The sequence below is a fragment of the Trematomus bernacchii genome, unplaced genomic scaffold (assembly GCF_902827165.1).
Source record: "Trematomus bernacchii unplaced genomic scaffold, fTreBer1.1, whole genome shotgun sequence".
NCBI classification, from domain to species: domain Eukaryota; kingdom Metazoa; phylum Chordata; class Actinopteri; order Perciformes; family Nototheniidae; genus Trematomus; species Trematomus bernacchii.
Window position 1 is genome coordinate 3,938,559 of NW_022987609.1, and position 23,124 is coordinate 3,961,682.

Below are 23,124 nucleotides of genomic sequence, written 5' to 3' on the forward strand. Positions count from 1 at the left end.
CAGTTTGTCTTCTTGTAGGATTTTTGCACGTTTTAATGAAACATTTAGGCTCTAAAGTAGGAAGCCGTTGCTCTTAAATTCTGTTGGCATTACATCAACATCCTTTTAGTTTACTGTAAATACTTTGGACTGCTGAACAACTTCTCCCTCTCCTAGTTTTACTCTCATTACTTATTTCTCGATCTTTGAGAAATAATGATTTCATTACATAGAGACCAGATGTTGAGGCAGATCACTTATTTGGAGATTTTAATAGATTGTAGGCGTTAGATGGTTTGGCCATTTCTCTTTTTTTATCATATCACAGGAAATGTCATTTTTAATTTGAAGCATGAATCACTGTTGAGGAAGCAGTGGGATGAACAATTAGACTAAAATAGGAGTAGCAGTCCTCTCTGAGCGAGTTTGTTCCTACATCAAATGTTTGTTTTTCAGAGTGTTACGTTCCCTACTGGGCTAGGGGAACCAAAGGGAAGTAACTAAATATAAAATGACCTGGCGAGAGAAAAAGGAGAGGAAACTGATCTCTGAAGCCACAAGATGGTCTTTTAATGGACAAAAGAAAAAGGGCTCACCAGCCAACTTGCAAAGCAAACTAAGATAAACTAGAACACAAATATACACTGGAGCACATCTCCTAATAATTAACAAAACACAGGTCTCACACAGAGACAGAGAAACAGAGTGAGATCATGTTACATCCTGGAAAGTCTCTTCTTCTATTCTTATCAACATGTGGAAACAACGGTCTAGTGTCCTTCCTGTCATTTTCATTCTTTCATTCTCTCAGACTTGATAAACATCCAACCCCTGTGAGACGACTCCTCATCATGATGACTTGTATATTTTCTCACTTCCACCTTGTAGTACCTCTTCATGCAGATAGTCACCTTTTGATTATTCCAGGTTTTGAAAAATCAATTTTAGAGATTGTTTGCGTCTACTGCATTTTTGTTTGTAATGCTCCCTGGATGGATTGTCAAAAATAATTAATGTGGACTAACAACAAAAATAAACAGATGCCTGCTATTTTCAGTCATACAAGATTAACCAGAAGACAGAAAGACATTACAAAACGTCCTGAACAACAACAAACTGACACATTCATCGTCCATATTGAGGATTAACCCCATTGGTAACATCTGTTTAAATCTTAATAATCCTTTCAGTCTCTTCCCGCCAAATCAAGCTGGGCTTCAAGCTAATTTGCAATTGCAAAACCAGGGATTTGGCCCAAAAATACATTTTGCCAATTGATTTTCACTGGGAAAGAGACGTCTGTAATCAGCAGACAGCAGATAATGTGTTTTGAGGTGAATAAACTTCCCGGTATGCACACTTGAATAGAGTTCATGTCAATCATTGGTTCCTAAATGTTGTAAAACCTGCTAATCCTGCCAAATCCAGAGTTAATGTCCCTCCTTAGTTCCTGTGAATGACCCGAGACCGGTAGAGCAATGTTGGCTTCATGCACCACTGAGCACCTTTCAAGATACATAGAAAGTCAAAGTCAACTTTAATGTCAATTAAGAGAGATCGAAATAACGTTTCCAACAATCGCGAATACAAAAATACAATTATACAAATATACAAATATGTATATCCTATGTACACAATCAACATACAGTGCATTCAGTTCTCTTTATACATCCATGCCTCAAACAAAAACATTTTATATTGCACACTATGTTGATATCTTTGTTACATTTCTCCATCCTCAAACGCATAAATGTATCACCTTTATGTTTGTGTGCATGTCTTTATGTGCTTCCTTCTGTTGCAGAGCTCTGTATATGTTCCTATACTAATAACCAGAACATGTAGTTCCAGCAAAACAACACACGCACAGTGCATGTGTTGTTGCACTGCACTCACATTACACAGTATGGGCATTACTAACACCGATGACAGAACCCCGCCGCGCTGTGTTCTCCTCGCTGGGGCATTTCCTTGTATGAAGTTTAGTCTGTACAAAGGTCACTCTGCATAAAGGTGACGGGAAGCTGGAGTGCCAGGAAAAGAGTGAAGAGACTGTAAACAAACTCCTCTTCATTTCTCCTCAGAAAGAGATGTCTAAGTAATCTCAAACATTGTATCTTTTAATGCAAACTAAGGCTTTTCCCTTTAAACTGTGGGTTTTTTCTCCGGAAGTGTTTCCTTGTACGATGTGAGGGTCTAAGGACAGAGGGTGTCGTTTTCTCATACTGAAATTCTGCACAAACTGTGCTGCTGTATTTGCTGTAAAGTGTCTTTATTGTAGGGTATTTTTATTATATGTACAGCACTTTGGCTCGACCAAAAATCGTTTAAAAATGTGCTATATAAATAAAACTTGATTTGATTTGATTTGATTTAGATCCCATTTAGTGTTTCTGTTTAGTTTTAAGCATTTTTTTAAAGTTGGAGAAACTAACTTTTACTGGAAACGGAGGAGCGGGGGGAAACACTAACATTGACATGTTCTATGGAAATGTGTGTTTTTTTTACATCAGAATACCAAATGTGACCTGTTTGTAACTTATTACTATCAGTTTTTATACATATAAATGGTAAAACTAGAGAAGTATATTACAGTAAAGATGGGTTCTTGAGCAATGTTCTACAGTAACAACAGTAAGCACTGGCCTTCATTGCGATTATGAAGTGTTTCAATTGACTAAGATAAGCAGATCTTAACCAGACTGTGGTATAGTATCACATGCAGATATTATAGGACTCAACCAAAAAATAAAAAAACCTGATTGAAATGTGAAATCTGTAAACCTGAATTATGCAGAATCATCTCTCATCAGCACGAAGAGATCTGAGGAGACAAAGCATCTTTTGTTGAACACACTTGACCCCACATGTGTTGCTGATCCAGTTTGTTCACAGTCAGCGCCTGTCTGCATGTCGCGTCATCACGGTGAAATAATGTCTGTTCTTGTGGCTCAATGTTATGTGAGCAAGGGTAAAAGAGAGTACATAAACCAAAGTAAATCAGTGTAGTCTTTTTTAATGTATTCTAATCTGAACATACACACATCACACGACTATTGTCAGAAACAGTGGGACCTATTGTCCAAATATCATGAATACCCATTGTGTATAAACATCAATACATCTACTCAGACATATAAAGACATGTATGTTTTTGCTACTTTTAACGTTAGTCATGAATATAATATGATCCTATGAATATAATGTTTACCCTTTTTCTTCAGAGTGACTTTTTTGAAGTGAGGGTGCTTTATTCTCAGTGTTTTGTAATAAGTTGGAACACAGTATAAAACTCATGCTATCTGCTTTAATGTAATGTACATTTAGTGTGTGTGTGTGTGTGTGTGTGTGTGTGTGTGTGTGTGTGTGTGTGTGTGTGTGTGTTTTGTTTGAATGGCATTCTGCTGTGGGGCCTGCCAGGCGCTCAGGGTGAGCAGGTTCAAGGCAGCTGTCTGATGAGGGGAAACACTACTGGAGGAACTGGATGATAATAAAAAAAAGGAGTCTTGGCAGTTTTCCCATTCGGGGGCGGGACACTCCCAGAGCTTATGATCACAAAGCTGAATGGGGATCTGATCCAAATATTCTGTATTCTGAAACCAACATTTTAAAAACAGAAGCAAGAAAACCTGTGATGAAAGTTTTATATCTTGAGAAAGTACTGTTTTTCTGTGTTTCATGAAAAATGAATTGACTGTAGCTGTTTGTTTAGTTAGCTTTGTTGTTTGACAGTTTGAGCTCCTGAAATGCCCCCCAAAAGCTTTTTTCAGAGGTTAATTTATTGCAATGCATTGTGTTGATTACGATTTCCTCTTTAAGGCTTTGACGATTTGTGTTTAGTGTTGAGGTCACTCGGTTCACCTAAAGCTGAGGCTCAGACCCTATTTCAGAACGTACTCCATTCATAGAGACCTCAGTTAACCTCACACACACACACACACACACACACACACACACACACACACACACACACACACACACACACACACACACACACACACACACACACACACACACACACACACACACACACACACACACACACACACACACACACACAAACAATAACCTCCTGGATATACATATGAAGGAAACTGGAAAGAGTCTGTACGTGCTGCTGAAGTGGAGACTTCTGGCTCAGAGTCTGAGAAGAAAACTTCAATCGTGTTGTGCGACACACTACAGGGGAATAGGGTAAAGAGGATATAACCATTTAGTTTCACAATATTTCGTACATTTATACAAGTATCTTAACATTTCCCTGAAATGTGATGTTTAAAATGCCAATACGTATTGTCTTATACTAACTTTTGGTCAATTTAGGATCAATCTACAGACTCAATTTGGCAAAGTTAGTTAAAAGAAACACCTACATTTGTTCCTTGGATGTTTTCTTTTGAATAATCTGAAGGTGAGCAATAAAAGACACACACTTTTCAATACATAGTCATTATTATTACATTAGTTATAGATTCAGAACGTCATTGCATATTAAATGGCACAAAAACAGGTACAATACAAAAGGTATCCTCTACAGAGGACCCTATGCAGTGAGTCACGTTGTGGTGGCATCAGATTTCACTGCAGAAACGTTCACAGAAGTTGTTTGGGTGAGGCGGGAGTTTGATAAGAGTCCAAAGTCAGACAGTCCTTCTGCTGCTGCAGTGAATCAGTTACATGTCTGACTCTAAAAATAAGGTGAAGGTGTTGCAGTGCGTTTCATCAGCAACATAGATGATAAAACACTTTGACAATTTAAAAGAACTAGTTACAAAATGGGACAATACTGTAAATCAAAATATGTTCAAATATAGTTGATAAAGTAGTTTATTATTGATAGTTCAGGGACCCTATAAGCCTTCCTAAGATTAAGGAAGAAGAAATACATTCATATCACACAACTTTAAGCAACCTTTTTGAATACAATAATGACTCTTTGGTCTCATTGCTTGTTTCAAGGAGTGCTGATTTGTTACTGATGCAAGAACTGTCTTTAAGATGGCAAAGGTAGATTAATGTGACTTCTTATCCAAATTCCAGTTTATAGTAGCTTAGATTTTGGTTGTTTTTGAGAGAAACTGTTGAAATACTGGATGGGTTTGTTCTGTAGGAAAGCAATTAGGAGTCATTTGTGCAATAAAAACATCACTTATTAGAAAAGAAGGCAAGACAATCTTCAGATGTGACTGCGCTGCCCCTTGCTGGTCAAAGGTTTATATTGCAGACAGCTACAGAGTTTAACAAGTGAGACATTTGATCTTGCAAAATGAGTTTGTTTAATGCTTTACAAAATATTTTGCACAAGGTTGCTGCTTTTGAGGTTGTGGTGTATTTCTCTTTAATGCTTTTGAGGTTGTGGTGTATTTCTCTGTAATGCTTTTGAGGTTGTCATGACGCAACATATTAGTTGAAGAAACGGGAAACTGTTGGCAACACAGTCTGAGTTTAGGGTCCCTTTAGAGCTCAAATGAACATATTGAATGTATTTTTTATCTTACAAGTAGACCATAACCTAAAGATATTACAATATATTGTTACATACAACTAGATAACACTTCAAATGCTCACAAGCTGAAGAGATTTCTTTTATTTTTGCTTTAAAATGACTAATTCTTCTTTTCAAAAGGTTTCAGCTTTTTAAAAAAAACAAAAAATCATCAGATTATTCAATGATGGAAATAATTAATAGTTGCAGGCCTTGTGGACTGAATAAAAATACATCAGGCTTTGTAGGTTTACACATTGCACACACACACACACACACACAATCAATGTCCTTTCATGCAAAAGCCTGAAGAATCACTCCAACTCATAGAAGCTGCTGTCCAGTTTGGTTTTGACGGTCTTGAAGTCCGGCCGGTCATCAGGCTCGAAGCTCCAACATTGCAGCATGATTTTATAGAGCAAGTTGGGGCAGTTGGACGGCGCCGGCATCCTGTAGCCGTTTGACACCTGCTCGTAGGCTTCCTGGTTGTTAAAGGCTGAGGGAGAGGAGAAATGGTGATGAGAGGTCATTTATATCCATTTAAAAGACCTCTAGATACACCTGGAGGCCTCCTAAATGTACTCTTGTGCAAGCTTTAGTTGTTATTAGGTTGTGAAACTTTCAAAAGCAAGTACTGCAGACGTATCTCCATCATTCACACAGTAACTATACAGTACATGTCACTGCTAAACCACAAAAGTATATAAATATAAATGCTAAACATGGTTGTTTACTTTCAGTTCCCCAAAATGGTTCATCTTTGTAGGGAAATTGTTACTTTATTTCATCATCTTTAATTATATTCAAGCACTGTGAACCTTAAAATGAGCAGAATGTGTTGAGAGAGTTACTAAAGTCAACATATATTTTCTGTAAGGTTAGTAATGGTATTAGGGCTGTGGGGTTAATACTTTGAAGACTAAATTCTGGATTCGGTCTGTGTAATTTCCTGCCACGTTTGCATTAGATCAGGGGTGTCAAACTCAAATACACAGTGGGCCAAAATAAAAAAATCGGTACTAGTCGAGGGCCGGACTGGTTAAATGTTTATTGCAAAACTTATTGAAATTAACTTATTGCACATATTAAACCTGGAACTAACAAAGCTTAAATTATTGCCTATTGTTTTTCAACATTAAACATTACATAATCAGTTGCATTCATTTCTTATGGCACTATCTGCAGCTTTTCCGGAGTCATTTCTTATGATTACATTTTTCCACAGGCCAACAACAGCTTCAATAAAACCATTTCCCTCAAAGAAAAAACCAAACATGCCCTGTTGTCTCAAGAAAGAAAGTGCAGAAGGAAACTCAGTTTGCTGCTCTGTGATGCTAGTTCAACCAGATACTTGGCATCTCATCTTGGGTGCAAGTTCATCAATGTTTGGGGTCAGGCTCTGAGCTGAGGAAATCCTCAAGTTGAGTGAAGGTGTGCGTGCAATATACCGGCGGGCCAGATCTAATAGTAATTAAAAATTATCCTGCAGGCCGAAATTAAATCCACCAAGGGCCTGATTTGGCCCCCGGGCCTTGAGTTTGACACATGTGCATTAGATAGACCCGCTGCACCCCCCTAAGAGGCATCAACAAATGTGAGCATTAGGGTTGTGACAAACACAGGGGCAATGGCTTTAAATGATAGTTTTGCTACATGTTATTCCACCAACCTGGGTAAGGAGTGCCTCCACATGTGATAATCTCATAAAGCAGGACACCGAAAGACCAGACGTCCGACTTGTTGGAGAACTTCCCGTGGCTGATGGCCTCAGGAGCGCTCCACTTGTAGGGAATCTTTTTATCTTCTGTGATGTAGAAAGGCTCCTGGAGGACAAATGCTTTGTCTTAAACAAACTGCCCGCTTGATTTGACTTCAGAAAAGACTCTTTATAACCCTTCCTCCTCCTCCCTTACCTTGATCACTCTGGCCAGTCCAAAGTCGGCCACCTTACAGATGTAGTCCTCCCCCACCAGGACATTTCGAGCCGCTAAATCTCTGTGGATGCTGTTCTTTTGCTCCAGGTACGACATCCCATCAGCCACCTGGGCTCCCATGTCAACGAGGGCCGCAATGTCTTGATTACGCCCCTCTGGACCTGAAACAATAAAAAGAACAAATATAGTTTAAAACTAGGGCTGCACAATATTGCAAACATTTAGTTATTTTTCACCATAAATGTTGTATATTTAACATTAAATGCATCAATCTGGTGCACTTTGTTGGCACAGTTAAGATGCTACATCTAAATGCTAGATGCTAAAGCTAAATCTTGGCACATTGTGTTTTTTCCTTTTGAATCAAGTAGCAAATCACTGGTATGCAGACAGGCATGACGGGTTTTAGGTCATTTGTTCTTATTTGCATATAAGCAAATAACAATGTCAATGCTGAAACGCTATCTAGTGCAGTGCGATAAAAACTTAGAATCAAGATGTTACATAGAGTTAAAATAACCTTAAGGTGCATGTGCATTTTTTAAATCATATATTTATATAGTTATTCAAGGTTCAAGGCTTTTATTGGTCATGCGTACATAGCTACAGTGTAGTTATGACGATGAAAATCTTAGGTCACAGGCTCCAACAGTGCAACACAATAAAACAGAAAAAACAGAAAAAAATAGTGCAAATAAATACAAAAAGAATTAAAGCTGCAAGCAGCGTTGAGCGGGTCTTCGACGCTCCGCAGGCTGTTGTCCGCACGTCGAGGTATCATGCAGGAGTTTTCCGGACTCGGCCGTTGGCAAACGTGGGAAGTTTCAGGCCGATCGGACAACGTACATACATACGTACGAGTTACAGCAGTATCATAAACATTGTGTTTGATGGCGAGTGATCTGTCGCCATGGCAACGGCATTTGATGACAACACATAATACGCCTAGATATGTTGAGGGCTGCATCGGTATAAAACCTGTGAAGTTTTGGGCCGTTTGGAGCATGTTAACTGGAGTTATGTTTTTTGGCGAGGGATACGTTGTCATGGCAACAGCTTTTGAGGAAAACTCACTATTGTTATATTGAGGTGTTGAGGGCCGGACCATTAACTGTCATCTGAAGTCTGGTGCCGTTTTGAACCTTTTCCATTGACTTAAGACAACTTCATGTTTTACGGCGTGGGATGCGTTGCCATGGAAACGGCATACGGTGAGATCTCAGATTTCGCGTAGAGCTGTTGAGTCATGGACCATTAACTGTCATCTGAAGTCTGGTGCAGTTTGGAAGCTTTTCCATTGACTTAAGACAACATCGTGTTTTACGGCGTGGGATGCGTTGCCATGGAAACGGCATACGGTGAGATCTCAGATTTCACGTAGAGCTGTTGAGGGCCGGACCATTAACTGTCATCTGAAGTCTGGTGCCGTTTGGAAGCTTTTCCATTGAATGAAGACAACATCGTGTTTTACGGCGAGTGATGCGTTGCCATGGAAACGGCATACGGTGAGATCTCATATTTCACGTAGAGCTGTTGAGGGCCGGACCATTAACTGTCATCTGAAGTCTGGTGCAGTTTGGAACCTTTTCCATTGAATTAAGACAACATCGTGTTTTATGGCGAGTGATGCGTTGCCATGGAAACGGCATACGGTGAGATCTCAGATTTCACGTAGAGCTGTTGAGTCATGGACCAGTGATATAAAAGTGAAGATTGTGGGACGATGGGACCGTGTCCATTGGATTTACAGCGACACCGTGTTTTATGGCGAGGAATGCGTTGCCATGGAAACGGCATACGGTGAGATCTCAAATTCCCTAACCCTAACCCTAACCCTAACCCATTAACTGTCATCTGATGTCTGGTGCAGTTTAGACCATTTCCCATTGACTTAAGACAACATTGTGTTTTATGGCGAGGAATGCGTTGCCATGGAAACGGCATATGATGACATCCCAGAATACGCGTAGAGCTGTTGAGGGCCGGACTAGTAGCCATGATCTGAAGTCTGGTGCAGTTTGGAACCTTTTCCATTGAATTAAGACAACATCGTGTTTTACGGCGTGGGATGCGTTGCCATGGAAACGGCATACGGTGATATCTCAGATTTCACGTAGAGCTGTTGAGTCATGGACCAGTGATATAAAAGTGAAGACTGGGGGACGATGGGACCGCGTCCATTGGATTTACAGCGACACCGTGTTTTATGGCGAGGAATGCGTTGCCATGGAAACGGCATACGGTGAGATCTCAAATTCCCTAACCCTAACCCTAACCCTAACCCATTAACTGTCATCTGATGTCTGGTGCAGTTTAGACCATTTCCCATTGACTTAAGACAACATTGTGTTTTATGGCGAGGAATGCGTTGCCATGGAAACGGCATATGATGACATCCCAGAATACGCGTAGAGCTGTTGAGGGCCGGACTAGTAGCCATGATCTGAAGTCTGGTGCAGTTTGGAACCTTTTCCATTGAATTAAGACAACATCGTGTTTTACGGCGTGGGATGCGTTGCCATGGAAACGGCATACGGTGATATCTCAGATTTCACGTAGAGCTGTTGAGTCATGGACCAGTGATATAAAAGTGAAGACTGGGGGACGATGGGACCGCGTCCATTGGATTTACAGCGACACCGTGTTTTATGGCGAGGAATGCGTTGCCATGGAAACGGCATACGGTGAGATCTCAGATTTCACGTAGAGCTGTTGAGTCATGGACCAGTGATATAAAAGTGAAGATTGGGGGACGATGGGACCGTGTCGATTGGATTTACAGCGACACCGTGTTTTATGGCGAGGAATGCGTTGCCATGGAAACGGCATATGGTGAGATCTCAGATTTCACGTAGAGCTGTTGAGTCATGGACCAGTGATATAAAAGTGAAGATTGGGGGACGATGGGACCGTGTCCATTGGATTTACGGCGACACCGTGTTTTATGGCGAGGGATTCGTTGCCATGGCAACAGCTTTTGAGGAAAACTCACTTTTGTCATATTAATGTGTTGAGGGCCGGACCATTAACTGTCATCTGAAGTCTGGTGCAGTTTGGAGCATTTTCCATTGACTTAAGACAACATTGTGAAGTTTTGGTGGCGTTGTGAGCATGTCAGTTGGTGTTATGACATCATCGTGTTCCATGGCGTTTGATGGGCCTAGCATCGAGCGAACGCGAACTTTGGCGCCAAATAACGGCTGCGCCGTGCGAAAGAAAAAAACTTCCGTGATAACTTTAAATTGCCAATGTCTGGAGATGCTACCTGACGAATTTCGAGTCGTACGGGTAAAGTCCCTGGGAGAAGATAGATTTTGCGCGGAGGACGAAAAACGCGATAAATGGCGTTTTTTGACGCCTTTTTCGACGCCAAATTCAAAATGGCCGACTTCCTGTACGTTATTTTATACCCCTCCAAGAGGCTTTTTTGTTTGTCTCCGCACCTTAGATAGGCTTAGCGAGTTTCGTTCGGTTACGTGAAAGTTAAAGTAGGGGGAGTTAACGTTAAAAACGGAAGTGGGCGTGGCCTACGCAATTTTTGACGTTAAGTTCCGGGACCAATTACACATCGCAATTTTGCGCACTTCTGACGCGTGTGCAAAATTTGTTGAGTTTTCACATATGTGGCGGGGCTCAAAAGTGCGCGCGATGTTCTAAAATAAGAATCAGAATAATAATAATAAATAATCGGACCAATATCAATAATGTGCTAGTTTAACAGTGACGTGGGCTACGCCCACGTCACTGTAGGCCGTGGGCTACCTACTGTCATGATTTAGGCCACTTTTAATGGGCTTTTACCCGTCTTTTCCCCTGTTTTTAGTGGGTTTTGCATGGTTATCGCTCGCTTCGCGAGCGACTAAATTGATCGTAACGATATTAATTATGCGAGTTGCACTCACGTGGGCTTCGCCCACGTGAGTGGGCTCGCGCGGACTATCTGCCGTCACTATTTCCGAACCTTTTCTGTGCTTTTGCCGGTCGTTTTCCCTGTTTTTGGGTGTTTTTAGCAGGTTTATCGGTCGCGCAGCGACCGATTTCAATAGGGTCTTCGCCGACCTATGGTCTCAGACCCTAAAAATAGTAAAAAAGTGAAATAGTGCAATAAGAGTCTATACAGTATGCAAGTGATTGAATATGATATATTAGATAAATAATTTCTAAATTGCAGCTAGATTAATGTTATGGATGTTGTTTCAAAAGTTCAGGTGTTATAGTTATAAATTAAAATTTGAAATACTGAAAATGTAGTTTATACCTACAAAAACCTTCGAGCCAGAAGAACAATCTTTAACCCCTTGACCTTAACCCTGGGGTATAAAGCTCACACTCTGGGGTATAAAGCTCACACTCTGGGGTATAAAGCTCACACTCTGGGGTATAAAGCTCTGTATTTCTTCCGTAAAGACAGAAGTATGTGCCACAGTGAGGGTTTTACCTCTGAGGAAGTTGAGCAGGCTGCCTTTCTCCATCAGCTCGGTGATGATGTAGTACGGAGCCGAGGCCGTGCAGGTGGCAAACAGAGAGATGAGGTGACGATGGCGCAGACTTTTCAGGATCTGCACTTCCCTCTGAAACTCACGGTGGTTCAACTCAGAGTCTGGAGAGAGAAACAGGCCGACAGATGGAGAGAGAATTAAAAGCGTGTGAAACAGAAAAGAGGAATAAAGAGAAAAGAGGAAGAGAAGGAAACCATGTTAACCGTTGGACACATATACCACACTTAAACCAACGATGGGATTCACTATGTTTGGTGGTTTCCTGATTTTATAGTCTTTCAAAAAAGATAAATCATGAAGCACTGCTTTATTTGTATATCTTTGTATCTTCATCAAACCGAGTCCGACCCTTGTCAATTAACTACAGGGGTCCCTCAGGGCTCTGTTCTTGGTCCCCTCCTCTTCTCCTTGTACACAAACTCGCTCGGATCAGTCATTAGCCCGCATGGTTTTTCATACCACTGCTACGCTGACGACACCCAATTAATTCTGTCCTTTCCCCGCTCAGAGACCCAGGTCGTCGCACGCATCTCTGCTTGTCTAGCGGACATCTCTCAGTGGATGTCTGCTCACCACCTCAAGCTCAACCTTGACAAGACTGAACTGCTTTTTCTTCCAGGAAAAGATTGTCCCACTCTTGACCTAACAATCAACATCGGCCCCTCTGTTGTTTCCCCGACTCAGACTGCAAGGAATCTGGGTGTGACCCTAGATAACAAACTGTCCTTCACTGCAAACATCGCTGCTACAACCCGCTGCTGCAGATACACTCTTTACAACATCAGGAGGCCCTTATGAAACAAAAATATATTGTAATATATTGGTAAATATAATACAATATATTGGATCATACATTTCCATATATGGGAAAGTAGTCCTTATATTTTTAAATATATTGCAATATATGCATGGACCATGTATGGCTATATATTGATACATATAAAAAAAAAATATTGCAATGAAAACAAAAACTGCACTATACATTTATATGTAATAGTTTTATTGAAACACTCATTTATCTTTCATGAGTTTACATAAAATTGAACAGATATTCATAAACAGTTATCTCACTTCGTTTTGTATAGTTACCCACTTTATATATGAACATATGTTTGATGGTAGCCTACATATAAAAAAAGTACAAATTGTCCATTGAATGATGGAAAATAATATACAGTTTATAAATATATATAGACACACACATATATGCACGCATATATATATGCATATATGCACGCATATATATATATTCATATATGCGTGCATATATGCACGCATATATATATATTCATATATGCGTGCATATATGCGTGCATATATATATTCATATAAATATATATATATGCATATATGCACGCATATATATATGAATATATGCACGCATATATATCTATGCATATATTACGGCCGACCGGCTATTTGGAGTGGAACGCACCCACGGCAGACAGCCCAAACAGTATTCCAATGCGCCACTTCCGGCTGATTTCGGGGAGCCCCCCCCCCCCTCTCCAGCAATAGATTGATCTGATTGGCAGATTCAAATCTGCGTTGCTGCCTCTGTCTGTTGATTCTGTCGCTGAGTGTCAAAGAGAAAGCATTCATCAGGTGCTTCGAAACGGAAAATTAAAAAGAAACGAGAGGAAAATACAGCACCAGAGTCAGGTATGTGTGTGAGCATTTAAAACTATTTTAAATTGAAATAATTCTGCATGTACACTATAAGTAGTCTAGTTGCTTAATCCGTATGTCCCGTCTCTCGGCACTACACCAGCTACATTAGCTAACGTTAGTTAAATTAGCTATGTTAGTTCCCTCGTGTATGAGTGTATAACCGGTCCGCAGCTTTGTGAACATTCAATTTCGAAGATTTTCGATGTTACAGTCAACTGAAGTCGACCCAAAACAGCCAAAAATAGCGGACCTTTAGATCGCTAACATTTTAGCATAAGTCAATGGAGTTTAACATAGCGAAAACTAGCCCCACGGCTAACGGACATTTTCTGACTGGTGACGATGATGAGCTAGTTTAGTAATGTAACCACAGTTAGTCTATGTCTTGTAAATTCCCCTTGTTCTCCTTGATCTGCATTATATCGTTCGTGTTTTAGTCAGGCACATTTAGGGACAGCTAAAGTAGTTCAGCTACGGGTCTTCGAGCTGGTTACACATGTGCGTTCAGGACATTATTGCGCATCGTCACATGCATAATTACCATCGTCACAGAGAGAATGCGTTCGTGAAGAATGTGAGCATATATGCAGATCTTTAGTGTTGGTAATGTTATAAGATTGTATGCATAGTGTCCTGCTCAGTCAGTGTGTTAATGAGTCTTGATGTCCCGTTTTTAGTTTCTATGTTGTTCAGGAATTGAGCTAATGCTAGCTAGTTAGCTAAGTTAAGCTATGATAGTGTGTGGATGAGATGCTAACTTAGCTTTTATTAGCCGTGTGTTTGCAACGTGTCTAATGTGTTTTAGCACAGGGTTCGCGCGGGGTCTTAAAAAGTCTTAAAAAGTCTTAAATTTGATCATCTGAATTGAAGGCCTTAAAAACAGGGTTCCCGCGGGGTCTTAAAAAGTCTTAAAAAGTCTTAAATTTGATAATATGAATTTAAGGCCTTAAAAAGGTCTTAAATATGGCCAAAAAAATAAGAAAGGTCTTAAATATGATTTAGAAGGTCTTAAAAATGATCGGATTTGAAAGGTACTTCTGTGTTGCGATAGCGTCTAAATGTGTTTTGGGGGAAATGTCCGGGCTGCAAAGTAACCAGTATGGTAATAGCCTTTCAGTTCCCCCCAACAATTTGTATTGAAATAAATCAACATGGAACCAGTAATCACTAACTTTGTTTCCGCCGGCCCCTTATTGGAGAACACCCAGCTAGTAACCTAGCAACCAAGCTTCAGCTCGCGGCAGACAGAAACTCATGTATCTTCGAATAAATATGGGGAAGTGTAAGTTCAACCGTTATTGGTTGGAAAACATCGAATTTAGTGCTTGGTTGAAACCAGGGGAGGGGAACGTGTTTAAAGCCCGCTGCACCTTTTGCAAAATAAATTAGCGTTTGTTTGGCTAATGTAGCGTTAGCTAGTGCAGCGTTAGCTAGTGCAGCAGCTCCCGCAACAACACATTGGGACCTCCGGGCAACGTTTGGGTCTACGTCAACCCTAAAAGCGGAGGTGCTGTAGACGCTAAATACCGTAGTTAAACACCAATCATACAACAGCAACGATGAAAGATTGTAGCCAAGGCAGCAGAGCTCTGAATATAGCTCTTGTCACTCTCTCTCACACACACACACACACACACACACACACACACACACACACACACACACACACACACACACACACACACACACACACACACACACACACACACACACACACACACACACACACACACACACACACACACACACACACACACACACACACACACACACACACACACACACACACACACACCACACACACACACACACACACACACACACACACACACACACACACACACACACACACACACACACACTAGGGCTGCTCGATTATGGCAAACATCATAATCACGATTATTTTGGTCAATAATTGATATCACAATTATTAAATACAATTATTAATTGACTTTGAAAACATCCATTTATTGAACTTTAAAACAAATAAAAATTTGGACAGTATCTTTTTAACTGTTGATTACCCTGAACGTATAATTCAACTGAAAAAATAAATAAAATAAATGATACATTTAAATAAATAATATCAAAAATAATAAATACCAATAAACAAGATCAACAAATATTTTGGAGCGCACTTCCACAAGCTACTAAACATATACAAATATGATAAATAAAAATAAATTAGACAAATTAATTAATCAAATATGTTGTAGTGCACTGTCACAACCTAGCAAAGCAAAATAATCGATTATGTTGTTTCGTAATTGCGATTAAAATATGATTAATTGCACAGCCCACACACACACACACACACACACACACACACACACAAGCACACAGAGACACACACACATACACACTTTTTGTCTAACACGCTAACACAGTTCTGTACTGTTATGCTGTTATGTTCAGTCATTGTTCTTATGTTGAACATGAATACATTTATGGGACGTATTTCTTCTTTCATAGCAATTTTCCTTCATACTTTCTTGCCGTGAAATAGGTCTTAAATTCTATTCAAAGTGGTCTTAAAAAGGTCTTAAAAAGTCTTAAATTTGAGTTGGCGAAACCTGCAGGAACCCTGTAAAAAGGTCTTAAATATGACCAAAAAAATAAGAAAGGTCTTAAATATGATTTAGAAGGTCTTAAAAATGATGGGATTTGAAAGGTACTTCTGTGTTGCGATCGCGTCTAAAATGTGTTTTGGGGGAAATGTCCGGGCTGCGAAGTAACGGTAATAGCCTTTCAGTTCCCCCCAACAATTTGTATTGAAATAAATCAACATGGAACCAGTAATCACTAACTTTGTTTCCCCCGGCCCCTTAACGGAGAACACCCAGCTAGTAACCTAGCAACCAAGCTTCAGCTAGCGGCAGTCAGAAACTCATGTCTCTTCGAATCTACTTACAAATAAATATGGGGAAGTGTAAGTTCAACCGTATTTGGTTGGAAAACATCGAATTTAGTGCTTGGTTGAAACCAGTGGAGGGGAACGTGTTTGAAGCCTGCTGCACCCTTTGCAAAAGAAATTAGCGTTTGTTTGGCTAATGTAGCGTTAGCTAGTGCAGCGTTAGCTAGTCCAGCAGCTCCCGCAACAACACCGTTGGACCTCCGGGCGACGTTTGGGTCTACGTCAACCCTAAAAGCGGAGGTGCTGTAGTGTATACGCTAAATACCGTAGTTAAACACCAATCATACAACAGCAACGATGAAAGATTGTAGCCAAGGCAGCAGAGCTCTGAATATAGCTCTTGTTACTCACTCACACACACACACACACACACACACACACACACACACACACACACACACACACACACACACACACACACACACACACACACACACACACACACACACACACACACACACACACACACACACACACACACACACACTGCTCGATTATGGCAAAAATCATAATCACGATTATTTTGGTCAATAATTGATATCACGATTATTAAATAACATTATTCATTGACTTTGAAAACATCCATTTATTGAACTTTAAAACAAATAATAATTTGAACAGTATCTTTTTAACTGTTGATTACCCTGAACGTATAATTCAACTGAAAAACCAATACAAAAATTAATTAAATAAATGATATATTTAAATAAATAATATCAAAATAATAAATACCAATAAACAAGATCAACAAATATTTTGGAGCGCACTTCCACAAGCTACTAAACATATATAAATATGATAAATAAAAATAAATTAGACTAAAATTAATTAGATCAAATATGTCGTAGTGCACTGTCACAACCTAGCAAAGCTAAATAATAGTTTTTTTCGATTATGTTGTTTTTGTAATTGTGGCAGGCCAAAATCGTAATTGCGATTAAAATACGATTAATTGCACAGCCCTAACACACACACAAGCACACACAGAGACACATACACACTTTTTGGCTAACACAGTTCTGTACTGTTATGCTGTTATGTTCAGTCATTGTTCTTATGTTGAACATGAATACATTTGATTTGTAAGTAATTATGGGACGTATTTCTTCTTTCATAGCAATTTTCCTTCATACTTTCTTGCCGTGAAATAGGTCTTAAATTCTATTCGAAGTGGTCTTAAAAAGGTCTTAAAAAGTCTTAAATTTGAGTTGGCGAAACCTGCAGGAACCCTGTAGCAACAATTAGTATTGCTGTTGCTTATTATTAATAACCATCGTCTGGTTAGTTATTGTAATTTGAACCTTATTTCTATTTCTGTGTATTTTGCAGAAACCATTCATTCATTCTCTACTCTACGTTAGGCTATGTGTTGTGGACTAATGCATTCAAGTTAGTTCACATTTTAGTTGTTATTGCCCCTGCTGACAATTGTGTGGATAATATGTAGCCTACAATCAATGGCATTTCACATTTTGCTCTCCAGTGTATGTTATTTTAATGTTGACCCATAATACTATATATCTATATATTTTACAGGAGCATTGTTGAAATTCATAGGTCGAACTAAGCCTGCAGAACCACAAGTCAAGAGGACAGAGGAGCCAGATAGCAGTGGTGACTGAGACAGAATAAATAAGGAGAGAGGGCCCATGCAGAGGCAGACATCAGTAGTGAGGAATCAGACCCAAAAGATACGAGGACAGAGGAGCCAGATCGCAGTGGTGAGGAACGCACTGTCATTTAATTTCACTGTCATTTTACTTTTCACATATCACTTTATTCACTATTCAGCTTAGTTATCCTTGCCATGAAGGATTGAATGGATGAATGTTCTATATTATTTTAATGACAGATTGAACCACAGCAATATTGTTTTAGAGATTTTATATGTTTAACTGCTATGCCTGTCATCTCTGCTCTGTGTCATTGTGTTGTCTCCTGGGTTCTGTAGTGCCCGGAGTCTGTCTTTTTATTTTTTTCCTCCCAAACCCCATCCCCTCAGGACGCCTTTTGCCTCCTGTCAGGTCATCATTGTAATAAGAATTTGTTCTTAATTGATTTTCCTGGCTAAATAAAGGTTCTACTACTATTTATTCAGTTATTTTATTACTGGTACTGCTAATTGCATTATGCGTATTGTTGTATATTGTATATATGTATGTATTTACTACTACTACTTACAAAATCGAGGGTTGTAGCTTTGTGTCAGTACATATTTCAGGGTTTTTCTATGCCTTTGTTCATCTAAATTCTAATACTCATAGGCGACTACCACTCCTGCCGATGCCGAGGCCCAGTTCTCCCTTCCAACCACCCCAGGCTCATTGTGCTAGGTAAAACTCTCATTCAATAAAAGTAGTCTTTTAAAGGTGGGGTAGGTAATTTTGGAGAAACCAGCTCGAGATCGCTAGAATTTGAAAATACACAGCCGGAAAAAATGTGCCACTTCCTTACAGAGCCCCTCCTCCAACACACACGAACGCGCACATGACCAATGAGGGCACGAGATAAGTTTGTGCACAGATGGAAGGCTGACAGGCAGGTAGGCCATCCAGTTATTTTAGCCGGGCTGGCTAAAATGATTGGTCGTGCTTTTTACAGTACCACGGCTTCCACAGATGATATTTTTTTATGGATTTTTTGTCAAAGCACTTAAGATATTCATTGCTATCGGGATGTTAAGAGTATTCCATGGAATATAACAAAAAGTGTATCTCGAGCCGGTTTCTCAAACTTACCTACCCCACCTTTAAAGATGAATGCAATTACATTTAAAAAAAGTTTTAAACAGAACTGTTACAGATGCAGATGCTTGGTCCAAATTCCATAAAATATACCAACCAGTAGCGCCACACTCAGACGAAAATGTACAAAGCCTATTCTTCCACTATTTGTATTCCCACATTATTCACCAAGCCAGCCCATGCTTTAATATAGATATTATGGATATTGTTATAATTCCTGCTGTCTTTTGTGAACTTCTAATTATTTGTAATTGTTCTGTTCCACAGATGCTGTAGTAAACCACCATCCAGGGACCAAGACATCAGATATAAGAACATCCATTCACACAAGAATTTGTGAGTAAAGGCACGAAAAAAACAAGATTGACGATCAAATAGGGTACAAGACTGTTTTTTTGGCCCTGTATGAAATAACAATGCATCATTTATTAACTATACCTATACAAAATGTAATACATTTTCCCTTCATTATGTAATAACACCTCCTTTTGTAATAATTTGCCCATTATGTAAGTTCAATGCCAATATGTAATACATGTCGCCACATTTTGAAATATATTATTACATATTGCTGTGGTTATTACAAAATGAGTTGCAAACAATAACATTACAACTGTTTATTTATTTATTCAACCATGAATCATCCTTAATCATAATTTAAAAATATTTCAGTAGAATATCTTTCATTGGCCAAAACTAGATCAAGTGTTACCATATTCATTAGCCAACATGTATATCAACATCAATTTTGGGATATATTTACAGTTTGGTTATGGTTACATAATGAATATTACAGTTTTTTAAAAGGGCAACTCACGCATTTTGTAATAACCATTGCAAAATGTAATAATTTATTACAAAATGCAGGGAAATTTATTTTATATTGCGTTCAGGCTGTTACAGAATGCAGCAGATTATTACAAAATGTGGGTTTTATTACATAATTACATGAAAATGTTCTTGAGTCATTACATAATGTGTTGTTTATAGGCCTTTTCTTTTATTCTTTCCTTGTCCTTCTTTTAATGAGTATTTTGATAACTGTTACACATTGATAGAAAAAAACAAATTAAGCTTCTCATTATTCAGACTCAGCTCTCAGCGCTTAAGCTTCTTTTAAATGTTGATAAAACCAAGGTAATGCTCTTTTCAAAAACTAAAAAGACACCAGAGCCTGTTTTAGATATTGTAACTACGCAAGGGATAAAACTTGAAGTGGTTACCTGTTACAAATACCTTGGTATCTGGCTTGATGATTGTCTCACTTTTAAACTTCATGTCAATAACCTGCTTAAAAAACTGAGGGTTAGGCTAGGTTTCTTCTACAGGAACAAGTCCTGTTTCTCACTTGAGGCCAGAAAAAGGCTAGTCACTGTGACCTTTTTACCTGTACTGGACTATGGTGATCTGATCTATATGAATGCACCTGCCCATTACCTGATCAAGTTAGATGCCGCCTATCACAGTGCACTGAGATTTGTGACAAACTGTAAAGCATTAACCCATCACTGTACCCTGTATGCAAGGGCAGGTTTGCCTTCACTAACTGTACGGAAGCTCAGTCACTGGTACATTTTTATTCCATCCTACATCTGCTCCCTGATCTCACGGCGAATTGTAAGTGGCTACTGCCTGAGATCGAATGCTGTGGTTTTATTAAATGTGCCAACTGCTTGGACTGTCTTAGGGAAAATAGCTTTTAGATGCGCAGCTCCGCTAACTTGGAACAGTCTGCAAAAGGAATGGAAGCTGAGCAATTTGGTTCCACTAAATGTTTTTAAAGCAAGGATAGATGCTATCCAATCGGAAACTGTTGGAACCTGTAAATGTTACTAGCTATGTAAACTGTAGTCACTGTAAATATGCTGTATGATGTCCTTTTTTGTTTTTCTGTTATGTTTATATGTATTCATGTGGAACCTACTTGTAGCAGGTCACCCTTGAAAAAGAGATCAATGATCTCAATGGGATTCACCTGCATAAATAAAGGTTTGAAATGAAATGAAAGATTTTTTTTATCAGAACATGCATTTCTCCTCATTGTGAACATATATTGCACTCATGTTCAGAATATATGGTACGTACATGGTCTTTTATAAATCTGAATATATATATATATAGTGCATACATGTCCCCATATAAATCTGAATATATAGCGCATACATGTCCCCATATATTTGTGAATATATATAGTACATGTCCCCATATAAATGTTAATATATAGTAAATGTATGTTCACATATATACACAACCAATATATTATATATATTTACATATATTACTCAATATATGGAAAGCGGCAATTACTGATGTATTATCACATATATTACAATATATTATCACAATATATTATTCAATATATATTGTAATATATTAACACAATATATTATTCTATATATCTTCAATATATTTTCAATATATTTTGTAGATATGAATAAATATGTTTTTCATGTTGATTATTAATCAGTATCAGTTGGTGTAGCCAACAGCAAGATTTCCTTTATTAAATCTTTTCAATTAACCAGTAAATCAGAAAACAAAATAATGCAATATATTGACAGTTAATATATGGGGAAATATATTTTCTTTGCGTAAGGGGGATACGTCCCCTCCTGACCCAGAAAGCGACACAACTTCTGGTCCAGGCTCTCGTCATCTCACGCCTAGACTACTGCAACTCCATCCTGGCTGGTCTACCTGCATGTGCCATCCGACCTCTGCAGCTCATCCAGAATGCAGCGGCTCGTCTGGTCTTCAACCTTCCAAAATGTTCCCACATCACGCCACTCCTCCGCTCACTTCACTGGCTTCCAGTAGCTGCTAGAATCCACTTCAAGACACTGGTACTTGCCTACCATGCTGTGAATGGATCTGGCCCTTCCTACATCCAGGACATGGTTAAACCATACACCCCAGCACGTGCACTCCGCTCTGCATCAGCCAAACGGCTCGCTGCACCCGCACTGCGAGGGGGACCCAAGTTCCCATCAGCAAAAACACGTGGGTTTGCTATCCTGGCTCCAAAATGGTGGAATGAGCTCCCCATTGACATCAGGACAGCAGAAAGCCTACACATCTTCCGGCGCAGACTGAAAACTCATCTCTTTCGACTCCACTTCGAGCGATAGAATTACTAACAAAGAATTACTAACAAAGCACTTATACACTAATAAAGGACTGGCTTATCTAAAGCTAGTTGAGTAGCACTTGAAATGTTTTGGCTCTATGAAACCTGATGTACTTATATGATTCTGTTTTCTTCAAGTTTGTATCTTCTTGGTCGAATGCACTTATTGTAAGTCGCTTTGGATAAAAGCGTCAGCTAAATGTAATGTAATGTAAAAACCATGTTAGCTGGTAATTAAACAATGTATTGAACTGTAAATATATATATATTGATTTCCTTTTGATAAAAGAGCGGCAAAAAGAATCTAAATCTTCTCAGCAAATTGCATATTTATTATTCTTGTATCTTATAGTAACTTTTCTTGATTTTGCTTGTTTTAAGAAAAGGCCAGAAACAGTAAAAGTCAAACCGAATAGTTTCAAAGCAGCGCACACCAGTTTCCCGATCTGTGTAGTCACTATCATAAATTCAAAATATGGAGCCACTGAAGAAGATGTAGACAGCTGTTATTTAAAATTCAAGTCAACACAACAACATGAAAAATACTTCTCCAGTAAAAGCTCACTGTACTTTATGACAGATAAATATTAGAATAAATCCAACTGTTTTGCATAAATATTGTGGTAGCAGTGTGGTTAAAATAAACACTTTCATGACTCAATCTGGCATGAAATGAATGCAAGAGCAAAAGACGCTCTGTAAAGCTCTTTTTACATCTGCCTCAAGATTATTGCAACAACCATAAAAAAACATATCAGCCGCTGCTAGTTC

At 39.0% G+C, this 23,124-nt stretch overlaps 1 protein-coding gene across 1 annotated transcript in view; it reads right to left on the minus strand.

The window, feature by feature from the left end:
* Positions 1-4,412: 4,412 nt before the first annotated feature.
* The window catches only part of ptk6b (PTK6 protein tyrosine kinase 6b), a 29,696-nt gene continuing 10,984 nt past the window's right edge, over positions 4,413-23,124 (minus strand). Inside the window, exons 5-8 of the mRNA XM_034131819.1 lie at positions 11,837-11,998; positions 7,378-7,559; positions 7,134-7,287; positions 4,413-5,960 (exon numbers count right to left, since the gene is read on the minus strand). Coding sequence (XP_033987710.1) covers positions 5,779-5,960; positions 7,134-7,287; positions 7,378-7,559; positions 11,837-11,998 — 680 coding nt within the window. The 3' untranslated portion in view covers positions 4,413-5,778. The remainder of the gene's footprint in view (positions 5,961-7,133; positions 7,288-7,377; positions 7,560-11,836; positions 11,999-23,124) is intronic.